Source organism: Gorilla gorilla, chromosome 8 (assembly GCF_029281585.2).
Source record: "Gorilla gorilla gorilla isolate KB3781 chromosome 8, NHGRI_mGorGor1-v2.1_pri, whole genome shotgun sequence".
Taxonomy (NCBI): Eukaryota; Metazoa; Chordata; class Mammalia; order Primates; family Hominidae; genus Gorilla; species Gorilla gorilla.
The window spans coordinates 137,053,492-137,073,544 of NC_073232.2; the positions used below are offsets into that span (position 1 = coordinate 137,053,492).

The window sequence follows — 20,053 nt, forward strand, 5'->3', positions numbered from 1 at the left end:
GACAGAAATGACAGTGACAAGTGGGAGAATTCTAGCAGAGAACTGAAAACCACAACAGAGAAACAAACAGGGCCAGACACGGTGGCTCACGCCTATAATCCTAGCACTTTGGGAGGCGGAGGCAGGCAGACCACCTGAGGTCAGGAGTTCAAGACCAGCCTGGCCAACACGGTGAAACCCCATCTCTACTAAAAACACAAAAATTAGCCAGGCTAATTTTGTGGTGGCGAGTGTCTGTAATCCCAGCTACTCGGGAGGCTGAGGCAGGAGAATTGCTTGAACCCGGGAGGTGGAGTTTGCAGTGAGCCGAGATCACGCCACTGCACTCCAGCCTGGGCAACAGAACAAGACTCTTGTCTCAAAAAATAAAAATAAAAAATAACATAATTGAAAAATACAGTAATTAGGAAGTTCAAGGGTGGGCTTGATAGCAGACTAGACACAGCAAAAAATAAAAAAAAATCAGCAAAGAACAGTCAGAAGAAAATATCCCTGTTATACACAGAATGACAAAAGAATGGAAAATTAAAAACAGGAAAGAATATCAAAGACATAATATGGGCCGGGCATGGTGGCTCAAGCTTGTAATCCTATCACTTTGGGAGGCCAAGGCAGGTGGATCACCTGAGGTCAGGAGTTTGAGACCAGCCTGGCCAACATGGTGAAACCCCTCGTCACTAAAAATACAAAAATTAGCCAGGCATGGTGGTGGGCACCTGAAATTCCTGCTACTCAGGAAGATGAGCCAGGAGAATTGCTTGAACCCAGGAGGTGGAGGTTATAGTGAGCCAAGATCGCGCCTTTGCACTCCAGCCTGGGCTACACGAGCAAAACTCTGACTCAAAAAAAAAAGAAAAGAAAAAAAGACAGAATATAGCACAGAATATAAGATGTAACACATACACACACACAGTCATGTGTCATCATGGAGTGTACTTACAAAAACCTAAATGGTAGAGCCTACTGCACACTTAGGCTACATGGTATGGCTTATTACTCCTAGGCTACACACCTGTACAGCATTTTACTGTACCGAATACTGGAGGCAACTGTAGCACGATGGTATCTGTGTACCTAAAGATTTTTTTTTTTTTTTTTTGAGACAGGGTCTCACTCTTGTAAGTCAGGCTGGAGTGCAGTAGGACAATCATGGCTTACTGCAGCCTTGCCTCCTGGCTCAGTCAATCCTCCCACCCCAGCCTCTCAAGTAGCTGGATAGGCTCATGCCACCACCATGCCTGGTTAATTTTTGTTTTTTTGTTTTTTGTTTTTTTTTGTAGAGACAGGGTTTCGCCAGGCTGCCCAAGCTGGTCTTGAACTCCTGAGCTCAAGTTATCCACCTGCCTTGGCCTCCCAAAGTGCTGGGATTACAGGCATGAGCCACTGTGCCCAGCCCTAAAGATATCTGTACATAGAAAGGGTAAAAATACAGTATTATAATCTTATAGGACCACCATTGTGTATGTGGTACATTTCAACTGAAACATTGTTATGTAGTGTATGACTATATATACATACACACACACACAACCCTCTATATCCACAGGGGTTCGAGACCAGCCTGGCCAACATGGTGAAACCCCATCTCTACTAAACACACAAAATTAGCCGGGCGTGGTGGCGGGTGCCTGTAATCCCAGCTACTTGGGAGGCTGAGGCAGGAGAATCGCTTGAACCCAGGAGTTGGAGGTTATAGTGAGCTCCGGAGTTGGAGGTTATAGTGTGTGTGTATAGACAATTTTAACACACAGTCTATACATACACACACACACACACACATACATAAACACAAACATATATGTATACCCAATCCATATGTGGAATCTGAGAGGAAAGGAAATGAGAATAGGGCAGAAGAAAAAATGGCATATGGCTAAGAATACTCCAATAGTGACAAAGGACCCAAGCCTCAGATTCAAGAAACAGTATAAATTCAAGGCAGATGAAAGCAAACTCCACCTAGACACATCATAGTGTATCTGATGAAAAACAAAAACAGAAAAATCAGCTCGGCGTGGTGGCTTACGCCTGTAATACCAGCACTTTGGGAGGCCAAGGCAGGCGGATCACCTAAGGTCAGGAGCTCGAGACCAGCCTGGCCAACATGGTGAAATCCCGTCTCTACTAAAAATACAAAAATTAGCCAGGTGTGGTGGCACATGCCTGTAATCCCAGCTACTCGGGAGACTGAGGCAAGAGAATCACTCGAACCCCAGAAGCAGAGGTTGCAGTGAGCAGAGATGGCACATGGCACTCCAGCCTGGGTGACGGCGCGAGACTCCGTACCAAAAAAAAGAAAAAAGAAAAACAGAAAAATCTCAAAAACATCCAGGGAGTAGGGATGCGGGATACAAGGTGACAGATTACCTTTAAAAGGATGACGATAAGGCTTATAGCTAACAATAAGTGATAAAGAATGGAAGCCAGAAGATAGTAAAAGAAAAATAGTAACCTAAAATGATATAGCAAAAACATCCATCAAAAATGTAGGAAAAGTAACCATCAAAAATGTAGCTGATCAATGAAAAAGTAGTACATATAAGAAATGGTCTTCAATGGCTGTTAATATAACAAAAAGATCAATGTTCTACGCCAAATATTCTATGCCACATATGCAAATATACACCAACACCTAGTAAGTTTACTTGCCAAAAAAAAAAACTAATAAACATCTCTCAATCCAGGGTCAGCAATCTTTTTCTTTTTTTTATGGAAACAGGGTTTCCTTCTGTCACCCAGACTGGAATGCAACAGCGTGATCACAGCTCACTGCAGCCTCAACCTCCCCAGGCTCAAGCGATTCTCCCACCTCAGCCTCCTGAGTAACTGGAATTACAAGGACACACCACGACACCTGGCTATTTTTCTGTGTCTTTAGTAGACACGGGGTTTCACCATGTTGCCCAGGCTGGTCTCAAACTCTTGAGCTCAAACAAACCTTCCACCTTGGCCTCCCAAAGTGCTGGGATTATAGGTGTGAGCCACCATGCCCAGCCAGCAACCATTTTCTATAAAGAAACAGAATAGTGGCTAGGCGCGGTGGCTCACGCCTGTAATCCCAGCACTTTGGGAGGCCCAGGCGGGTGGATCATGAGGTCAGGAGATTGAGACCATCCTGCCTAACACAGTGAAACCCCGTCTCTACTAAAAAAATACAAAAAATTAGCCAGACGTGGTGGTGGGTGCCAGTAGTCCCAGCTACTCAGGAGGCTGAGGCAGGAGAATGGTGTGAAACTGGGAGGTGGAGCTTGCAGTGAGCCAAGATCGCACCACTGCACTCCAGCCTGGGTGACAGAGCGAGACTCCATCTCAAAAAAAAAAAAAAAAAACAGAAACAGAATAGTCAGGCGCGGTGGCTCACGCCTGTAATCCCAGCACTCTTGGAGGCCAAGGTGGGTGGATCCCGAGGTCAGGAGATCGAGACCATCCTGGCTAACACAGTGAAACCCCATCTCTACTAAAAAATACAAAAAATTAGCCGGGCGTGGTGGCGGGCACATGTAGTCCCAGCTACTCGGGAGGCTGAGGCAAAAGAATGGCGTGAACCCAGGAGGCAGAGCTTACAGTGAGCCAAGATCACACCACTGCACTCCGGCACTCCAGCCGGGGCGACAGAGCAAGACTCTGTCTCAAAAAACAAAAAGAAACAGAATAAATATTTTAGGCTTTGCCAGCCATACAGTCTCTGTTACAACCAGTCAACTCTACCAATGCAGCACTTAAGCTGCCATAGACAATATGCAAATGAATAAATGTGGCTGTATTCCAACAAATATTTATAAAAACAAAGGAGGTCCAGATCTGACCCATAGACTGGTTTGCTGACCCTTAATTTAGGTCTAATTTCCAACGTACAGACAACACAAGGGACAGAAAACATGTTAAATACTATAGAGATGTAATTAGAAAATTCACATTGTGAAAAACCATTCGGACAAATGAACTACCTCCTACAAAAAATAAATCGTAATGGTAAATAAAGAAATCATGTAGTAAAAAATTAAGACATGTCAACCAATTGCAATGTGTGGACTTAACAGCAAAATGAAGGTGACAGAGAAAAAAGTCAGTGAATCTGAAGACAGATCAATTGAAATATAACATTTGGCCGACAAAGACAAAAAGGACTTTTAAAAAATTCAACCTGTGGAGTTCACGGGGACCTGTGGAGCAACAGAAAAATTGACATTTCATGTGTATAGACTCCCAAAATGAAAGGAGAAAGACAGTAATACAGAAAAAAAAATAGAAAAAACAAAAGCTAGAAATATCGCAAATCTGGCAAAAGACATAAGCTTACAGATGTAAAAAGTTCAGTGAACACCAAATAGGATAAGCCAAAGAAATCCAAGCCACAGCACACATCATAAGCAAACTGCAAAAAACAAAAGACAAAGAAAAAAAATCTTAAAAGCATCTAGAAAAATGATGCATTCATAGGAAAACAACAATTCAAATGACTGCAGATTCCTCATGAGAAAACATGGAAGTCAAAAACAAGTGACGTAACTTTTTTTTTTTGAGACGGAGTCTTGCTCTGCTGCCAAGCTGGAATGCAGTGGCACGATCTTGGCTCACTGCAACCCCCGCCTCACAGGTTCAAGCTATTCCCCTACCTCAGCCTCCTGAGTAGCTGGGACTACAAGGGCATGCCACCACGCCCGGCTAATCTTTTGTATTTTAGTAGAGATGGGGGGGTCCCACCATGTTGGCCAGGATGGTCTCGATCTCCCGACCTCATGATCTGCCCGCCTCAGCCTCCCAAAATGCTGGGATTACAGGCGTGAGCCACCGTACCCAGCCCATAACATTTTTAAAGTACTGAAAGAAACGGCTAGCTCAGAATTCTATATTCAGGCCGGCTGCGGTGGCTCACACCTGTTATCCCAGCACTTCTGAAGGCTGAGGCAGGCAGATCATCCGAGGTCAGAAATTTGAGACCAGCCCGGCCAACATGGTGAAACCCCATCTCTACTAAAAACACAAAAAGTAGCCGGGCGTGGTGGTGGACACCTATAATCCCAGCTACTCGGGAGGCTGAGGCAGAAGAATAAATCGCTTGAACCCAGCAGGCGAAGGTTGCAGTGAGCCGAGATTGTGAGATTGTGCCACTGCACTCCAGCCTGGGTGACAGAGTGAGACTGTGTCTCAAAAAAAAAAGTCTATATTCAGCCAAAAAAAAAAAAAACACTCCTTAGGAATGAAGGTGAAATTAAGCTATTCTCAGGTAAAGGAAAACAAAAAAAATTTGTTGCAAGAAAACCCTCTCTAAAATAATTTCCAAGAAGAATTTCTTAGACAGAAAGAAAAAAAAAAGCTCAGGAGATCCAGAACACAAAGGTGAAATAAATATCTAGGTGAATATAATTAAATATTCTTCTCCTAGTGCATTCCTTAAAATGTTTGAAAAAAATCATAATATTATCTAATGGAATTTTCAACATAAAGGTAATAGTAAAGACAACTACAACAAAAAGGTGAAAGATCAAGAACCCGACATGATAAGGTTTTCACATTCCACTTATTGTGGTAAAATACTGATTCCAAGGAGATTTTGACAACTATATATATTGTAATCTACACAGGAACCACTAGAAAAGCCACACCAAAAGACACAGTCAACTGCTTAAAGCAACCACTAAAACAGCCATACGCAAAGAGATATATTCAAGAAGATACACATAAATTAAAATGAAATACTAACAAATGTTCAAATAAACCAACACCAGCAGGAAAGGAAAAAGAGAAGACTAAAAAACAGAGGTAAGGCCAGGCACAGTGGCTCAAGCCTGTAATCCCAGCACAAAGGGAGGCTGAGGCGGGCAGATCACCTGAGGTCAAGAGTTCAAGACCAGCCTGGACAACAGGGTGAAACCCTGTCTGTACTAAAAATACAAAAAGTAGCCGTGTGTGGTGGCGGGTACCTGTAATCCCAGCTACTCAGGGAGGCTGAGGCAGGAGAATCACTTGAACCCAGGAGGTGGAGGTTGCAGTGAGCCAAGATCCCTCCATTGCACTCCAGCCTGGGCAACATGAGTGAAACTCTGTCTCAAAAAAAAAAGAAAAACAGAGGTAAAAAAGGGAAAACAATAAAATGTAGACCTAAATCCAAATGTATCAATAATCACATTGAACATAAATGTTCTAAATACACCAGTTAAAGGTTAGAGATTGTTAGACTAGATAAAAATAAGTACCAACTATATGCTGGCTACAAGAAATTCACTTCAAATATAATAATAAGGTAAGTTAAAAGTAAAAGGATGGAAAACAATATAACATGTAAAAACTAAACAAAAAGGGGCTGAACATCATGTCCACTAGGATGGCTATAATTTAAAAGATAGATAATAAAAAGTATTGGTGAGAATATAGGGAAAAACCTTTTTTTTTTTGAGACAGAGTCTTACTCTGTCTCCCAGGCTGGAGTGCAGTGGGGCCATCTCGGCTCACTGCAACCTCCACCTCCCAGGTTCAAGCAATTCTCCCACCTCAGCCTCCTGAGTAGCTGTGACTACTCAGGCACACACCACCACGTCTGGCTAATTTTTGTATCTTTTGGTAGGGACAGGGTTTCACCATGATGGCCAGGGTGGTCTCAAACTGCTGACCTCAAGTGATCCACTGGCCTTGGCCTCCCAAAGTGCTAGGATTGCAGGCATAAGCCACTGTGCCCAGCCAAGAATATGGAGAAATTTAAACTCTCATGTATTGCTGATGGAAATTTAAAATGGTGCAGCCACTGTGGAAAATGGTCTAGCAGCTCCTTAAAAGGTTAAACTTACCGAGTATGCTTAACTGGCGTATCACCCAGCAATTTCACTCCTAAGTAAATACCCAAGAGAAGTGAAAACATATGTACACACAAAAACTTACATATGAATTTTCCTTTGTTTTTGGAGATAAGGTCTCACTCTGTCACCCAGGCTGGAGTGTGGTGGCATAATCATGGCTCACTGCAGCCTCGACCTCCTCAGGCTCAGGTGATCCTCCCAATTCAGCCTCCCAAGTAGCTGGGACTACAGGTGCACTTGCCACCAACCAAACCCGGCTAAATATTTTATTTTATTATTTTATTTTATTTTATTTTATTTTATTTTACTTTTTACTTTACTTTACTTTACTTTACTTTACTTTACTTTACTTTATTTTATTTTATTTTATTTTATTTTGAGACAGAGTTTCACTCTAGTTGCCCAGGCTGGAGTGCAATGGCGCAATCTTGGCTCACCACAACCTCCGCCTCCCAGGTTCAGGTGATTCTCCTGCTTCAGCCTCCCGAGTAGCTGGGATTACAGGCATGCACCACCACGCCCAACTAATTTTATATTTTAAGTAGAGACAAGGTTTCTCCATGTTGGTCAGGCTGGTCTTAAACTCCTGACCTCAGGTGATCTGCCCACCTCGGTCTCCCAAAATGCTGGGATTACAGGTGTAAGCCACCACACCTGGCGATACATACATTTTTCAAGTTCACATGAAAAATTCCCCAAGACACACTGTATCTTGGGTCTTAAAACAAACCTTAACAAATTTAAAAGGATTGAAATCATACAAATCATATAAGGCATGTTATCTGACTATAACTGAATTAGACTATAAATCTGTACCAGAAACATAACAGAAAAATCCCAAAAACATGGAAATTAAACAAATTTCTAAATAACTCGTGGATTAAAAAATTAGAAAAATTAGAAAATATTTTGGACTGAATAAAAATACAACAAATCAACAATTTAAAAAAAATTCAAGTGAGGTGTAGAACAATTTTTTAAAATATAATATACCAAAATTTGCGGGATGCAGCAGTGCTTACTGATAAATTCATAGCATTCATAGCATTAAATAATTTCATTAGAAAAGTCTCAAATCAATAACCTAAGCTTCCACCTTAAGAAAGTAAAAAAAGGAACAAAGTAAAATCAGGAAGAAAAAAAAAAAAAACAGCACTCAATGAAATTAAAAACATAAAAATAGGCAGGGCAGGGTGGCTCACGCCTGTAATCCCAGAACTTTGGGAGGCCAAGATGGGTGGATCACCTGAGGTCAGGAGTTCGAGACCAGCCTGGACAACATGGTGAAACGCTGTCTCTACTAAAAATACAAAAATTAGCGGGGCATGGTGACACACACCTATAATCTCAGCTACTCAGGAGGCTGAGGCAGGAGAATTCTTTGAACCCCAAAGGCAGAGGTTGAAGTGAACCAAGATCACACCACTGCCTGGAAGACAGAGCAAGATTCCATCTTAAAAAAAAAAAAAAAAGGTCTAAATGTAAAAGGTCGGCTGGGCGCGGTGGCTCACCCCTGCACTCCCAGCACTTTGGGGAGCCGAGGGGGGCAAATCACGAGATCAGGCATTTTAGACCATCCTGGCCAATGTGGTGAAAGCCCATCTCTACTAAAAATACAAAAATTAGCCAGGCGTGGTGTTGCGCTCCTGTAGTCCCAGCTACTCGGGAGACTGAGGCAGAAGAATCACTTGAAACCAGGAGACGGAGGTTGCAGTGAGCCGAGATCATGCCACTGCACTCTAGCCTGGGTGACAGAGCAAGACTCCGTCTCAAAAAAAAAAAAAAAAAAAAAAAGAATGTAAAAGGTAAAATGTTAAAACTTTAAACAAAAACACAGGAGAAGTTCTAAGTGACCCTGTGTTAGGCAGAGTCCTTTAATACGACAACAAAAGCATGATCCAAAAAAGGAAAAAATTAATTGGACTTCATCAAAATTAAGAACTGCTCTTCAGAAGATACTGTTAAGTGAATGAAAAGATAAGCCAAAGAACAGAAGAAAACATCTGCAAATCTTGTATCTGGTGAAGAACTTATATCCAGAATACGTTAAAAATTGTCAAAACTTAATAAGTAAACAATCCAATTTAAAAATGGGCAAAAGATCTGAACAGACATTTTACTAAAGAAGATAAACAGGCTGGGCGTGGTGGCTCACGCTTGTAATCCAAGCACTTCAGGAGGCCAAGGTGGGTAGATCACCTGAGGTCAGGAGTTCGAGACCAGCCTAGCCAACATGGTGAAATGCTATGTCTACTAAAAATACAAAAAAATTAGCTGGGCGTGCTGGCGCACACCTGTAATCCCAGCTACTCAGGAGGCTGAGGCAGGAGAATCACTTGAACCCTGCAGGTAAAGGTTGCAGTGAGCCGAGGTCATGCCACTGCACTCCAGCCTGGGCAACAGAGCGAGAGTCTGTCTCAGAAAAAAAAAAAAAAAAAGATACACAAGTGGCAAACAAGCACATGAAAAGGTGTTCAACATCATTCATTACTCATTAGAGAAATGCAAATTAAAACCGTAAGAAACTACTACAGTTAATATCAAAAACAGCCTACTATATGATGATAGAAGTGACAGCAGTGGTCACCTTTAGAAGGGAAGGAGTGGGAGGGGCCACAAGGAAGCTCCTATGGTACCAGAAATGTCTTATTTTTTGGTCAGATTGGTGAATAACACAAGGGGTTCATTTTGTACCACTTATGCTCACCTTTCTACATAAACTACACTTCAATTAAGAATTTCAGGGCCGGGCGTGGTGGCTCACACCTGTAATCCCAGCACTTTGGGAGGCCAAGACGGGCAGATCACGAGGTCAGGAGATCGAGACCATCCCGGCTAACACAGTGAAACCCCGTCTCTACTGAAAATACAAAAAATTAGCCAGGTGTGGTGGTGGGTGCCTGTAATCCCAGCTACTCAGGAGGCTGAGGCAGGAAAATGGCGTGAATCCGGGAGGCGGAGCTTGCAGTGAGCTGAGATCGCCCCACTGCACTCCAGCCTGGGGGACAGAGCGAGACTCCGTCTCAAAAAAAAAAAAAGAAGAAGTTCAGGCCAGGCAGAGTGGCTCACACCTGTAATACCAGCACTCCGGGAGGCTGAGGCAGGCAGATGGATTACCTGAGGTCAGCAGTTTGAGAACAGCTGGCCAACATAGCAGAACCCCATCTCTACTACAAATACAAAAATTAGCCAGGCATGGTGTACGCCTGTAATCCTAGCTACTCAGGAGGCTGAGGCAGGAAAATCGCTTGAACCCAGGAGGCAGAGGTTGCAGTGAGCTGAGATGACACCACTGCACTCCAGCCTGGGTGACAGAGCAAGACTCTGTCTCAAAAAAAAAAAAAAAAAGAAAAGGAAAAGAAAAATTCACCTCAAAAAAGAAAAACACTTCCCAAAAACGCCCCCTTATCTATGTGGTTTCACCAGTGAACTCTAACAAACATTTAAGGGAGACGTAACACCGTTTTTTTTTTTTTTTTTGAGACGAAGTCTCGCTCTGTCACCCAAGCTGGAGTACAGTGGCGCAATCTCGGCTCACTCGGCTCACTGCAAGCTTGGTCTCCCAGCTTCATGTCATTCTCCTGCAGCAGCCTCCCAAATAGCTGGGACTACAGGCACCTGCCACCACGTCCAGCTAATTTTTTGTATTTTTAGTAGACGGGGTTTCACCGTGTTAGCCAGGATGGTCTCGATCTCCTAACCTCGTGATCCGCCCACCTCGGCCTCCCAAAGTGCTGGGATTACAGGCGTGAGCCACCGCGCCCAGCCAGTAACACCATTCTTAAAATTTCAAAAAATAGAATTTCAACTAATGATACCAGCATATCCTAAAACCAGAACTTGACAATAGCATCACAAGAAAATTACAGGACAATCTCCATCAGGAGAGAGCTGCAAAAATCCTAAACAAAATATTAAACTGAATCTAGTGGCATATATAAGTTTGGTTTATTTCAGAAATGCACTTAACATTTGAAAATGGGCCAATGTAATTCATCAACATTAACAGACCATAAGAGAAAAATCACTTTATGATCTTGATAACAGGAAAAACATCTGACAAACAACAAGATTCATAAGAAACACACACACAGCCAGGTGTGGTGTTGGGTACCTGTAATCCCACCTACTTGGGAAGCCGAGGCAGGAGAACTGCTTGAGCCCAAGTGTTCAAGGCTGCAGGGAGTTATGCTCACACCACTGCACTCCAGCCTGGGAAACAGAGCAAGGCTCCGTTTCTAAATTTAAAAAAAAAAAAAAAAGACAGAAACCAGCCAGGTGTTGGTGGTTCACACCTGTAATCCTAGCACTTTGGGAGGCCAAGGCAGGCAGATCACCTGACCTCAGGAGTTTGAGACCAGCCTAGGTAACATGACGAAATCCCATCTCAACTAAAAATACAAAAAATTAGCTGGGTGTGGTGGCACCCACTTGTAATCCCAGCTACTGGGGAGGCTAAGGCACGAGAATCACTTGAACCTGGGAGGCAGAGCTTGCAGTGAGCCAAGACTGTACCACTGCACTCCAGCCTGGGTGACAGAGTGAGACTCCGTTTCAAAAAAAAAAAAAAACACACATACACATATACATACATACATACATACATACATACACACACACACACACACACACACACACACACCCCCTCTTAGCAAAGCAGGAATAGCTTCCTTAATCTGATATGGAGTTATGTACAAAACAAACAGTTAACATCACACCTAAGACTGAAATATTGAAAGCATTTTCTGAAAAGGGAAAAGAAGACAAGGATGCCTTCTATCACCACTTCTTTTCAGCATTCTACTGGAGGTCCTAGACAATGTAATAAGAGGAAAAGTTATACAGGATTGGGAAGGAAAAAATAAAATTGCCACTATTCACAGTGTATATAATTACATGTGAAGAAAGCCTAAAATAATCTACAAACTGGCCGGGCACGGTGGCTCACACTTGTAATCCTAGCACTCTGGGAGGCCAGGGCAGGTGGATCACTTGAGGTCAGGAATTCAAGACCAGCCTGGCCAACATGGTAAAACCCTGTCTCTACTAAAAGTACAAAAAAATTAGCCAGACACAGTGGCATGCGCCTATAGTCCCAGCTACTTGGGAGGCTGAGAGGCAGGAGAATTGATTGAACCCAGGAGGCAGAGGCTGCAGTGAGCTGAGATCGCACCACTGCACTCTAGCCTGGGCTACAGAGTGAAACTCCATCTCAAAAAAAAAAAGAAAAAGAAAAGAAAAGAATCTACAGGCTATTAATCTCAAAGTACAAATCATTAGCCTCTACCAGTAAACTATTAAAACCCAAAAGAACCTATATAGGTAAAGAAAGAATAAATGAAACTGATACAATTGTACAAAGGAATTTTTTTTTTTTTTTTTTTTTTGAGACGGAGTCTCACTCTGTCGCCCAGGCTGATCTCGGCTCACTGCAAACTCCACCTCCCGGGTTCACACCATTCTCCTGCCTCAGCCTCCCGAGTAGCTGGGACTATAGGCGCCCGCCACCACTCCCGGCTAACTTTTTGTATTTTTAGTAGAGACGGGGTTTCACCGTGTTAGCCAGGATGGTCTCGATCTCCTGACCTTGTGATCCACCTGTCTTGGCCTCCCAAAGCGCTGGGATTACAGGCAAGAGCCACGGCGCCCAGCCACAAACGAATCTTATATGGCAATAAAAATGAACTACATAGCGAGGCATAATGGCGTGCGCCTGTAATCCCAGCTACTCATGAGGCTGAGGCATGAGAACCGCTTGAACCCAGGTGGTGAAGGTTGCAGTGAGCCAAGATCGTGCAACTGCACTCCAGCCTGGGTGTCAGAGCCAAGACTCTGTCTCAAAAAAAAAAAAAAAAAAAAAAGGCTGAAAGACACCAGGAATAGCACACCCTGAAGAGTTTCATTTATACCTTCAAAAACAGGCAAATTAATCTGATGTTAAAACTCATCTTTTGTTCATGATTGGTAGATAGTGGTTACTTTTAAAAAGGAAGGAGGGCCAGCCTGGGCAACATAGTGAGACCTTGTCTCTACAGAAAAATCAAAAAATGAGGCGACAGGATCGCTTGAGCCTGAGAGGTTGAGGCTACAATGTGCCATGATCTCACCAGTGCACTCCTACCTGGGTGACAAAGCCTGAAAAAAAAAAAAAAGGAAGAAAGGAGTAATAATTGGTAGAGAGTTCAAGGGGAATTTCTAGAGTTCTATAATATTTTACATCTTGACCAGGTGATTGTTACGTGGATGTATTCACTTTCTGATAATTCACTTAGCTGTATACTTCTGATTTGTGCACTTTAATGTACACACACTATATCTCAATGTTTCAAGAAGGGTTATTTCAAGTTCTTCTAATCATATTCCACTACTAAAAACATTTTAACAATTCCCCATAGTCTAAATGCAAAATCGAAGGTTTTAAGCATGGCAAAGCATAATATGGTTCCTATCTTTAACTTAATCCTCATGTCTGTCCATCCCCACGTATATTTTGTATTTCAATTTATCAAATTATTTACAGGCCCAGAACATAAAATGCTGCTTCAGCCTTCATGCCTTTAGATAATATTTCCATTAGTTGAAATCTTCTCCCTCTTTACACGCCACTAGGTCACCAAACTGTCCCTGAAATTTCCACCCAACTTGGATATTTACTCCTCCAAGATGCTTCCCTACCCCTCCACTCCAAAATTAATCACCCTCTTTTCTATATTCAGTATATTACTGCATGCATCAAGTGATAGCACAACTGTCCATATGTCAGTCCATACTCTATTGTAATGTAAACAATTCAAGCACAAAGTCTAAATTTTCCTGTTGCCAACGCCAAACATGAGGCTTGGCATGTGATGGTTACTTAACAAATTTCACTCTTATGTTTATTTCTGTACTAATTATGACTGTAAAATTATCTAGGATGAAGCCTAAGTCTTATAATTCCTCCACAGCACACAGCATAGCAAGAGCACACTGCAGGCATACAACAGTGATGGTTTAGCTAGCAGTAGAATGTTTACCAAAACACAGTTCCATGGACAAAATGCGCTTTTCAAACCATATGCTTACCTAAGATAAGATACGTATGCCCTACTGGAATTGCAAAAGGTCATCTTCATATATATATATATTATATATATATAATATATTATATAATATATATTATATATATTATATATATATTATATATATTAAATATATATATATATATACACACACACACATTTCTAGAGTTTTGAGCTACAAGAAACCAATAGCAATCACCTAGTCACAACTAGGAAAGAACAGAAGCCTAGAAAAATTAAGTGGCTTACTCAAGGTTAAGGCTATAGCCAAATGAGTCAAGACTAGGACTCAGATTGCCTAGGTTCTCTCACAATCCATGTAGCCTCCCTTTTGTACTATCTGACTTCTCCAAGTATGACTGCTTTACTATTTTATATTTAGATGGTTAATGTCCTCAATTGCAGGGCCTTTAAAATTTTTCCTTTTAAAATTTGTCTTTAACAAACAAATACTAAAAGTACCAACAAGTTCAACCAGGAAAACACCATTTCCAGTTCCAATATCAAGCACTGAAGCATCCAGTGGAATCTTGTGTTTCTGCATCCACCTTATTAGTCGATTCATACTCTCTTCTCCAAACCTGTTAGAGAGAATCAGTCAAATAACTGAGGGATACAGAGCAAAAGTCACCACTATATTCCATTTAAGCTATTTATACCATATGCTCAAACTCTTATTTGAAAGTGAAAACATCTGTGACTGCTTAAGCTTTGTCTCTACTGTAATTTAGGAGAAACCACCTCCAGGAATACAACAGAATAGACAAGGTCAGTATGTTATTTACTAACATTTCTCTATATCAGCATTAACAGTTGTATGTGTTGGTGTCTCAGAATTTTATTGTTTATTGACAAAGGACAACTATAGGGTGAAATGCTGTCATCAAATGTAAATGTGAGATATTAAAAGAGGGCTCACACCCATTCTCCCAACACTTTGGAAGGCCACGGTGGGAGGACTGCTTGAGGCCAGGAGTTCGAGACCAGCCTGGGTAACACAGTGAGACCCTGTCTCTACAAAAAAGAAAATTTGCTGGGCATGATGGCATGCAGCTATAGTCCCAGCTACCCAGGAGGCTGTGGCGGGAGGATCACCTGGGCCCAGGAGGTCCAGGTTGTAATGAGTTATGATGATCATGCCACTGTACTCCAGCCTGGATGACAGAATGATACCCCACCTCTCTAAAAAAAAAAAAAAAAAAAAAAAGTAAAAAATTAAAAAATAATAAAAGAAGAGACATACTTTAAATCTACCCACTAAAGCCAGACTTAATCCAGGGTTCCCAGGATTTTTAGGCTTTCTTTGCACTTGAATATATGCTTTTTTTTTTTTTTTTTTGAGATGGAGTCTCGCTCTGTTGCCCGGGATGGAGTGCAGTGGCGCGATCTCAGCTCACTGCAATCTCCGCCTCCCAGGTTCAAATGATTCCCCTGCCTCAGCCTCCCAAGTAGCTGGGACTACAGGCACGCGCCACCATGCCTGGCTAATTTTTTGTCTAATTTTAGTAGAGACAGGGTTTCACCATGTCGGCCAGGATGGTCTCTATCTCCTGACCTCGTGATCTGCCTGCCACGGCCTCCCAAAGTGCTGGGATTACAGGCGTAAGCCACCGCGCCCGGCGAATATATACGTATTTTTTAAAACACACACACATATACATACAATCTTCTAGATTATAACTTGATTCTTTTCCTAACTCACCAGATTTCACCTGTATCTCCATATTCTCGGAAAGTTTGCAGTTCTCTCTCATAGACAGCATCCCAACTATGTAAACAATGAAATGCAAAGCAAGACTCTTGAATTAAACTGTATTATGAATGTATGTTTCTAATACATTACAGAGCTATTTATGACAGACGTTTAAACATCACTAGTGTTATTAATAAATACACATAGTTCAATCTTTTAACGTCCTTGAGTTAAAAGAAGGAAATACATGGGCAAGCAGAATACGTTTATACTGTACATGTAAAGCATTTAGGACAATATCTGATGCACAACAACAAGTTTTAGCCTAAAAAAACACAAAGACATTTGTCCACGTATCCCTAAGTCCCTGACCCAAGTTCAAAACTTGATGAAACAAGCACATCTGGTCTCAAGTGTGCAGGCACACAGTCTGTTTCCTGTGCTATTTGTCTCTGCCTATTCCGGTCTTCTAGCCCTCCGTTTAAATTTTCTCTGGACGCTTTTCTTCTTTTTTTGAGACGGAGTCACGCTCTGTCGCCAGGCTGGAGTGCAGTGGCGCGATCTCGGCTCACTGCAACCTCCGCCTCCCGGGTTCAAGCGATTCTCCTGCCTCAGCCTCCCGAGTAGCTGGGACTACAGGTGTGCGCCACCACACCCCGTTAATTTTTGTATTTTTAGTAGAGACGGGGTTTCACCATGTTGGTCAGACTGGTCTCGATCTCCTGACCTTGTGCTCCGCCCGCCTCGGCCTCCCAAAGTGCTGGGATTACAGGCGTGAGCCACCACGCACCCGGCCCTCTGAATCCTTTTCATTTGCCGTCTCTTTTCCTACAATGATTCTCTAGAATCCCTGCTCCCTCTCATCCCGCCAATTTACCTCTCCCCAACTGTTCCCTGCAGCCATTCATCCACCCACATTAATTCATTTAATAATTCCTGAGCGTCTGCTGGAGGTCAGATCGCCTTCTTTCACCCCAAGATCCCCCACTATCTCCCCGCTCCCGCCTCGGGTCATCCGCTATTCCCACCCCACTTCCAGCTCCCACATCCCTCCCCTCCTACTCAGCCTTTTCGGCTCCCAGGCCCAGCACTTCTCCCTCGGTCTCTCACTCTCGCCGACCAGCCCTATTCGCCAGCCTCGCCCTCTCCCCCTTTCCCCCAAGCCTGGCCCCCAGGTTCGAGACTCCCAAAAGGCCTCCCAGGAGCCAAAGCCTGTCCCGCACCCACAAGCCCCTTGGGCTCCAATCCCTTGAAACGTCGGTTAACCGCGTAGGGCGACCCCTAGGGATTCCACTCTTTGAAATCCCCGTAAGCCCCCGCCAGGTGGCCCTGCTCCCGTCACGCCCCCGAGGGTCTCCCTGTCCCTGAGCCCCGGGTCTCCACCCCGCCGTCCCCTTCTCGGGGCCCAGGCAGGGCGGCACGGCTCATCCTCCCCTGCCCAGCGTCACACTCACTGCTCGCGGGTCCCCAGCGCCGACGGGACGAAACCGTCCTCCCCAGGACTGCCCTTGTCCGACCGCGCCGCCACCGCAGCGCCACCGCCGCCGTCAGCGCCCGAGCTCATTTCGCTCCACGTCCGGGACGGCCGTTGGGGCCGCCATAGAGACGCGGCACAGGCAGAGCGGACGAGCGGGCCGGCGCCTCTAGGCGGCGGGAGGCCGCCCTCTCGACTGCTCCAGCCCCCGCGCTGGGGCTGGGATGGGGGCGCGACGCCCTCCGCTCTACCCCCGGCTCCCTGCGCCGGCGGGGACCGTGCGCTCTCCCCACAGCGTTAGTGGCATCCCCTTCGTCGAGGTCCAAGAGCGGCTGTATTTGGGGACTGCTGTTTGTGAGGGACCATTAGAGGTATTGCATTTTGGAAAACGGCTGGCTTCCGCACCGTGGACACCTAAAGCCGACGCCGCTCTACCCAGACGCAGAAATCACTTCACCTCTCCACCGCGTGCGCCTGTCTGCGAAGCGGGTGCGAGCGTCCATCCAGTTATTTGGCTCCTTGGCAAGAGGCCAGCTTCGTTTCTGGCTAAGATTCTGACTTGAAAACTGCGTTCTGGCCTCTTGTGACTTGATGTCACCGGTAGACGTGGAAATTTATGTCCAGGGAAAGGAATGCCCTGCAACTCTCCACAATACGCCAAACACGGGGATCAGTGTGTTGTGGAAGAAAGACTGCTAAGTGAGAGGATGCCCGGATAAGCCTCAGCTCTGCCTCGACCCAGGCACCTGGCCTTGCTTAAGTTTGTTTGTTTTGTTTTGTTTTGTTTTTTGAGACGAAGTTTCGCTCTTGTCGCCCAGGCTGGAGTGCAATGCAATGGCGCGATCTCGGCTCACCGCAACCTCCGCCTCCCGGGTTCAAGCGATTCTCCTGCCTCCACTTCCCGAGTAACTGGATTACAGGCGGGCGCCACCACGCCAGGCTAATTTTGTTTTGTTTTGTTTTTTAGACGTAGTCTCGCTCTGTCGCCCAGGCTGGAGTGCAGTGGCTCGATCTCGGCTCGCTGCATGCTCCGCCTCCCGGGCTCACTCCATTCTCCTGCCTAAGCCTCCGGAGTAGCTGGGACTACAGGCGTCCACCACCACGCCCGGATAATTTTTTGTATTTTTTTTAGTGGAGACGGTGTTTCACCGTGTTAGCCAGGATGGTCTCGATCTCCTGACCTCGTGATCCACCCGCCTCGGCCTCCCAAAGTGCTGGGATTACAGGCGTGAGCCACCGCGTCCGGCCTAATTTTGTATTTTTAGTAGAGATGGGGTTCCTTCATGTTGGTCAGGCTGGTCTCGAAGTCCCGACCTCAAGTGATCCGCCCGCCTCCCAAAGTGCAGGGATTACAGGCGTGAGCCACCGCGCCTGGCCTCTTGTCTAAGTCTTAACCTCTGTGTGTTTCCTCCCTGTACCATGTCAGAACTAGACGGTGACTTTGTTCCACAAAACTGCTCCCAACCCGCGAACCGGAGATTGCATCTGTCTCTGGGTCTGACTGCCATTGGTAGATCTGCAGTATAATACAAGAGATCTTATGGGCCAAAGTCTGGGGTATTTTCTGTAGTAGCTGTGAAATACTGCTGGTCCTATGTCCTAGGCAAGGCCCTCAAAGGCCCCTAGCGAGACTGCCTTCCAACCAAAAGGAATTGTTTGCTAGGCCACGTTTCTGTTGTCTTGGCAGACAGAAGCCCAGTAACAAGTCCCTAAAGATAAAATAGCATCAGAAATCCTTCCTAGGATCGGATGCGCGTCTCCTATAGATGCTGTTCTGAGATCTTCAGGCAGCCACTAGTGATAGGGTAAGATAAAAGGCAGACGGGAGGCCGGACACGGTGGCTCACGCCTGTAATCCCAGCACTTTGGGAGGCCGAGGCAGGCAGATCACGAGGTCAGGAGATAGAGACCATCCTGGCCAAAATGGTGAAACCCTGTCTCTACTAAAATACAAAAAATTAGCCAGGCATGGTGGCGCACGCCTGTAGTCCCAGCTACTTGGGAGGCTGAGGCAGGGGAATCATTTGAACCTGGGAGGCAGAGATTGCAGTGAGTCGAGATTGCGCCACTGCACTCCAGCCTGGCAACAGAGTGAGACTCTGTCTCCAAAAAATAAAAAATAAAAAAAAATAAAAAATAAAAAGGCAGATGGAAATCCTTGTGCCTAATGATTAAAGTAAAGGCCGGGCGCAGTGGCTCAAGCCTGTAATCCCAGCACTTTGGAAGGCCGAGGCAGGCGGATCACCTGAGGTCAGGAGTTCGAGACCAGTCTGGCCAACATGGCGAAACCCCATCTCTACTAAAAAGACAAAAATTAGCCAGGCATGCTGGCAGTCGCCTGTAATCCCGGTTACTCAGAAGGCTGAGGCACGAGAATTGTTTGAACCAGGGAGGCGAAGGTTGCAGTGAGCCAAGACTGCACCACTGCACTCCAGCCTGGGCGACAGAGTGAAACTTTGTCTCAAAAATAAATAAATAAATAAAATAAAATAAAATAAAATTCAAGAAAGAACTTAAGTAACCTTATTACAGAGCAATAAAACCACCGGATGCCCTGGCCAATTAGTGCTGCCCTGGGCAAGCAGTTGTTTTGATCTTTTCTAGGTTCTAGATGCTAGAGAAAGCAAGCTTGAGTGGGGCTGAGTGAGCCTTTAAAAGTTTTAGGTCAGCCGGGTGCGGTGGCTTACGCCTGTAATCCCAGCACTTTGGGAGGCCGAGGCGGGCAGATCACAAGGTCAGGAGATCAAGACCATCCTGGCTAACACGGTGAAACCCCGTCTCCACTAAAAATACAAAAAAAAATTAGCTGGGCGTGGTGGCGGGCGCCTGTACTCCCCAGCTACTTGGTGGCTGAGGCAGGAGAATGGCGTGAACCCGGAAGGCGGAGCTTGCAGTGAGCCGGGATCGCGCCACTGCACTCCAGTCTGGCCAACAGAGCGAGAAACGGTAATCCCAGCTACTCAGGAGGCTGAAGCAGGAGAATCGCTTGAACCCTGGAGGTGGAGGTTGCAGTGAGCTGAGATCGTGCCAC

General features: G+C 44.9%; 1 protein-coding gene across 6 annotated transcripts in view; it reads right to left on the reverse strand.

Moving 5' to 3' along the window:
- EEF1AKMT2 (EEF1A lysine methyltransferase 2) overlaps positions 1-17,170 on the reverse strand; it is a 44,559-nt gene extending 27,389 nt beyond the window's left edge. For 3 of the 6 annotated variants that reach the window (XR_010135307.1, XR_004071558.3, XM_031015029.3), the window contains exons 1-3: positions 17,003-17,170; positions 15,558-15,623; positions 14,322-14,436 (exon numbers count right to left, since the gene is read on the reverse strand). Coding sequence is in view for 2 of the 6 variants with exons in the window: in XM_031015029.3 (XP_030870889.1) it covers positions 14,322-14,436; positions 15,558-15,623; positions 17,003-17,112 (291 nt within the window). In the remaining 4 variants the exon portion in view is untranslated. Of the gene's footprint in view, positions 1-14,317; positions 14,437-15,557; positions 15,624-16,610; positions 16,697-17,002 lie in introns of those variants that run through there. The other 3 variants (XR_010135305.1, XR_010135306.1, XM_055354081.2) reach the window with 2 other exon arrangements.
- Positions 17,171-20,053: the final 2,883 nt, after the last annotated feature.